General features: G+C 54.7%; 1 protein-coding gene across 1 annotated transcript in view; it reads left to right on the top strand.

Moving 5' to 3' along the window:
* Positions 1–1,857, top strand: part of LOC104530969 (lysine-specific demethylase PHF2-like) — a gene marked incomplete at its 3' end in the record, with an annotated part of 4,472 nt that extends 2,615 nt beyond the window's left edge. The window contains exons 3-4 of the mRNA XM_010175717.1: positions 285–394; positions 1,596–1,857. Of these exons, the coding sequence (XP_010174019.1) occupies positions 285–394; positions 1,596–1,857 (372 nt within the window). The remainder of the gene's footprint in view (positions 1–284; positions 395–1,595) is intronic.
* Between the last annotated feature and the right edge of the window lie 2,247 nt (positions 1,858–4,104).

Genomic DNA, 4,104 nt, shown 5'->3' with positions numbered 1-4,104 from the left:
GGCAGCACCTCCTGCCTCAATTGGAAAAGCCCTTTAAGCTCATCGAGTCCAATCATGAACCCAACACTGACAAGTCCCCTACGACTAACCCATGTCCCTCAGCACTATGTCTACACGACTCTTCAATCCCTCCAGGGATGGGGACTCCACCATCCTGGGGAAGGAAGGGCGGAGGCTGTGGCATCCCTGGCTCTCCCTGCGCAGGAGGGCACAGCCTCGCTGCCCGCTGTGTGGTTACGCTGCTCACACTCTGCACGTCTCACCTGCATCTGCTTTCCTTGTAGCACGAGTCGGCCCCTCGGTGCCTCGACAAGACAGACCAGTGCGAGAGGGCACAAGAGTCGCCTCTATTGAAACTGGACTTGCCGCTGCTGCCGCCAAGTTGTCACAGCAGGTGAGGTCGCTTGAGAAGTAGTAGCTGTCAGGAAATGAAAGCCCCCTCCCCCAGCAGCAGTCATGCCAAAGAGCAGTGCAGTGCCAGTCCTCCTCAGTGTTTATTCATGCCAGTGACACAAAGCTCAGGAGTCTCAAGGGAAATAAAATGGGATGGAAGTCCAATAGTGTCACAGCACATCTGGCAATGCCGCAGCGCAGAGCAGGCGATGTGTCGGCAGTGTGATGGAGCAAGCATAGCTACCAGGCTGAGACAGAAGGAGGCTGCCCCAAAGGAGCGTGCGTGAACCGCGTACTGATGTGTATTTGAGAGTCTGACTGGTGTGATTGCCTTGTCTGTGGAAATCGGCTGCTGGGAAGTGTAAGGATTTACTTGCAAAGATTTAGAGAGCTGTAGGTAACTATTGGGTCAGCTTAGTGAAGATATTGAGGCAGCTTGGGTGTTGGTAAGTGTCCGGTCTCTGACAAGGTGAGATAGATGCTCAGTTCCCAATGCACACAGGCTCCACAAATGTGACAACGTGAGGCGCGAAAGTGACAAGGTCTGCTGGAGTGAGGTTGGCAAGACACCTTGGCAAGTTGCTGGAGATGCAAGTTTTGGTGGCATTTGGCTTCTGTGATGTGCGCTGTTGAGTAGAAGAGCTCTAAGAATGGTAGCAGGGTTTCCTCAAGAAGTGGAAGGTAGGCGAGGGAAGCAGGATGGTGGCAGTTCTCACGGTATGTATGATGTCAGTGCAGTTACAGGTGAAGAGATGATGTGTGTGTCCTAGCAGGAAGCAGAGTCTGTGAATCACTGGGATGTTTAACGTCCTCCATGCTATTTGTGAAAGTGTATGAAGATACCTGAAGATAGGAGGTGACAGTTTTTGTGGAACATCGAAAGGTTGGTTCATGCAAAACCACGCTGGTCTCCTAAGGCAGGGTGATTTTGGTCCTGGCTGGCTCCCACTCGCCGCAGCGTACGCGGAGTTAACAAACAAGGAGGCTCTGCGCAAAGCGTACGTAGATGCAAGAAAGGCAAAACGCGTGTGTGCAGCAGAGAGCTGTGAGCGAGATGGTATCGGAACAGACCCTGAGCAGTTTGTACATGGCAGACTTCGTGGGTTTTCATTGTATCAGGACCCTAAGCAACGCCGCTGGCCCTTGCCATAGCTAAAGGTCTTCTGGGGATTAATCTGAGCTTCATGTTTGTCATTTTAAAGGAGGAACAAAAAGGCAAGAAGAAAAAAAATACCAAAAAGAAGCTGTCAACCAACAACGCCAACAAACCGGCTCAGGAAGGCAGCTCGCCAGAGCCGAAGCTGGAGTCACATGCCAGCAGCCTCACAGATCACGAGTACACCGCAGGGGCCAGCACCTTTGGGGTCGCCCAGCCTAACAGGGGATCGCAGCCGATGGCACCCGGTGTTTTCCTCACACAGAGGAGACCCTCATCATCCTCGCAGAACAATGCCTCCGCCAAAGGTACCAGGAAACGCCTGGGGTTATGATGTAGGAATGGGGAAGGGTGAGTTGGTCATGTAATCCATGCCTTTTGCAGGGCCTTCACATGTTGTGTCTGTCATGGGTGTGTAGAAGTGCTGTGGCAGGTCAGATCTGGTTGGAGGTAGGGCCCATGGCTTTGGCTGTCCTGGCACTGTGGACCCAAATATGCATTTTGCTGCTGAGCTGTCTGTTGCAGGGTGTGAGGCATCCCATGGTAGGAAGCACTCCTAAGTGTGTCCCGAGGCTCCTGAGGAACACCTGCAGTGGTCACATCGCAGTCCAGCCTGTCTGGTGAAGCCTTGTCCAGGGGAAGATGCATCTGTGAAAGCTGTTCTGCCCAGGGCTAGGTCAGGCACTGTTGTTCTTGGGTGGTGTTTGCACACCAGTACCTGTGGTGACACGTACTTGAGGACATCCTACCCAGCCAGTGTAGAGCAGTGCAAATCTACAAACCTGTCTTTGAGAGTTCCCGCAAGGGAGGAGAGGAATGTCACACCTCGGGAGTAACACAGCTACCCAACCAAAGCCGAGAGAGAGGAAGAGGTCGCTTGTTGTCTGCTGTAGGGCAAGGTTACAAAGCTGAGGCTGTCCTGGAGTTCTGGGCTAGGACCTCCTGTTCTCTGCTTGAACTTTACTCAGGAAGCCTGAGAGGGACAGGCATGGCGTAGTGTGAAGATTAAGTGTGCGATCCCACTGGGAGAGGCCCTGATGTAAAAGGTGAGGCAACGTGGCAGATGTTCCCCCATTCCCCTCTATTTGGAGCAAATTAGAAGTAGTGCACGGTGTCCTGCCAAAGAGTAAAACATCAGAGCAGCTGGAATGGGCCATCCAGGAGGACATGCATAGCCCGTGGTAGGTGCCAGGGTCCTGCCAGGAGCTGGTAACACCTGTGTTTGGCTGCAGAACTGGAGTGGAATGAACGTATTTGCCTCGATTTGTGTCTCTGTGGTGAAATGGTGGCATTGGTGAAACAGGTCTAAGCCAGTGGAAGATGTGATAGGACAAGGAGTTGCTGAATGGAGCTGAACGCCAGTCTGAGCTGGGTGGCCCAGTCAGGGCATCGTGAAGGGAGCCTGACCAGGCATGTGGATCACACTTTGCCTGTGGTATAGTTCGGCCCTCAAAGGAGCCACGTGCCAAGAAAGCGAGTGGCTGACCTCGCAGGGAGCGAAGCGCTTTCAGGGCCCCCTGTACAGGGTCTTGGGACAGCTGAGGGCACCAAGGGGACTTCAGGGCATCTCTCTGCATGGAGCACAGGAGAGTCCTGAGTACTACCAGGCATCACTGGGAATGCAGGGACTGTGGAAGGAGATGGTGGGGATGAAGCAGAATTAGGGAGCTGTAGGACCTCCTCAGGGAAGGCCTCTCAATCTTAAAGAGTGAGGGAGAAGGATGAGAAATGAGGAAACTTCCTATGGAAAGTGTCACCCACACTGTCATGGTCTTTAAGGCTGGGCCACTTAATGCAGATGGAACAAGTGGAGAGGAGCTGAGCCTCTCTGCAGGCATCGCACAAGAGTGCACCGATGGCGGCGTGGTAGGAAGAGAAGAGGCTGTGTGGGTTTGTGCTGTGCTCAGCAGTCCCAGTGCCTTGGTGAGCAGGGGTTTTGGTAGCTGGCGAGCAGCTGTGGTAGCTGCACCCGTCCCAGGACCAGTACGCAGGGAGCACAGACCTCACTGAACTGCACAGCTCGTGCCTGGGCTTGCGGTAGTGCTGTCCTCTCATTGGTATGGGGCCAGGGCAGGTTGCCCACTTTGGGTGTGGTGGTGTGCCTTGGTGCTGGCCTGAATCTGGAGGAAGTGTGTGCGTCTGTGTGTCTGTGTGTGCGTCTTTCCAGTGTCCTTCTGGCAAGGCTGGGTGCAGGTGGTCTCTCTAGAGCTGGGGGAAAAGAGGGCAAGAAGAAGTGTGGGGCTGCAGTGATACATGGGTTGGTCTCAGGGTGGTGGGCAAGGCACCAGGTGTGCTCGGGGAAGTGGGTTGCCCAGGACTGATGGTGACAGGTGAGCTCAGCATCCCTGTGCTGCAGGTTGTCCTTGGAGGATGGCAGAGAGGTGCCCAGGGATCCTTGGGGAGCGTGCGGGTGCATGGGGAAGGCAGGCACTGTCAGAGGAGCCGAGGGGTGTCTGTGTGTGTGCAGCCTCTAGCTCGTGAGCAGAGGAGGGGATGGCGACAGTGGGAACAAGCAAACAGGTCACCCGTGAGCGGGGAGCCAGGCCGGGGCAAGG

Source organism: Antrostomus carolinensis, unplaced genomic scaffold (assembly GCF_000700745.2).
Source record: "Antrostomus carolinensis isolate BGI_N321 unplaced genomic scaffold, ASM70074v2 scaffold5739, whole genome shotgun sequence".
In the NCBI taxonomy this organism is placed as follows: Eukaryota; Metazoa; Chordata; class Aves; order Caprimulgiformes; family Caprimulgidae; genus Antrostomus; species Antrostomus carolinensis.
The sequence above is the reverse complement of the archived record's forward strand: the minus strand, read 5'-3'. Positions and strand labels throughout refer to the sequence as shown.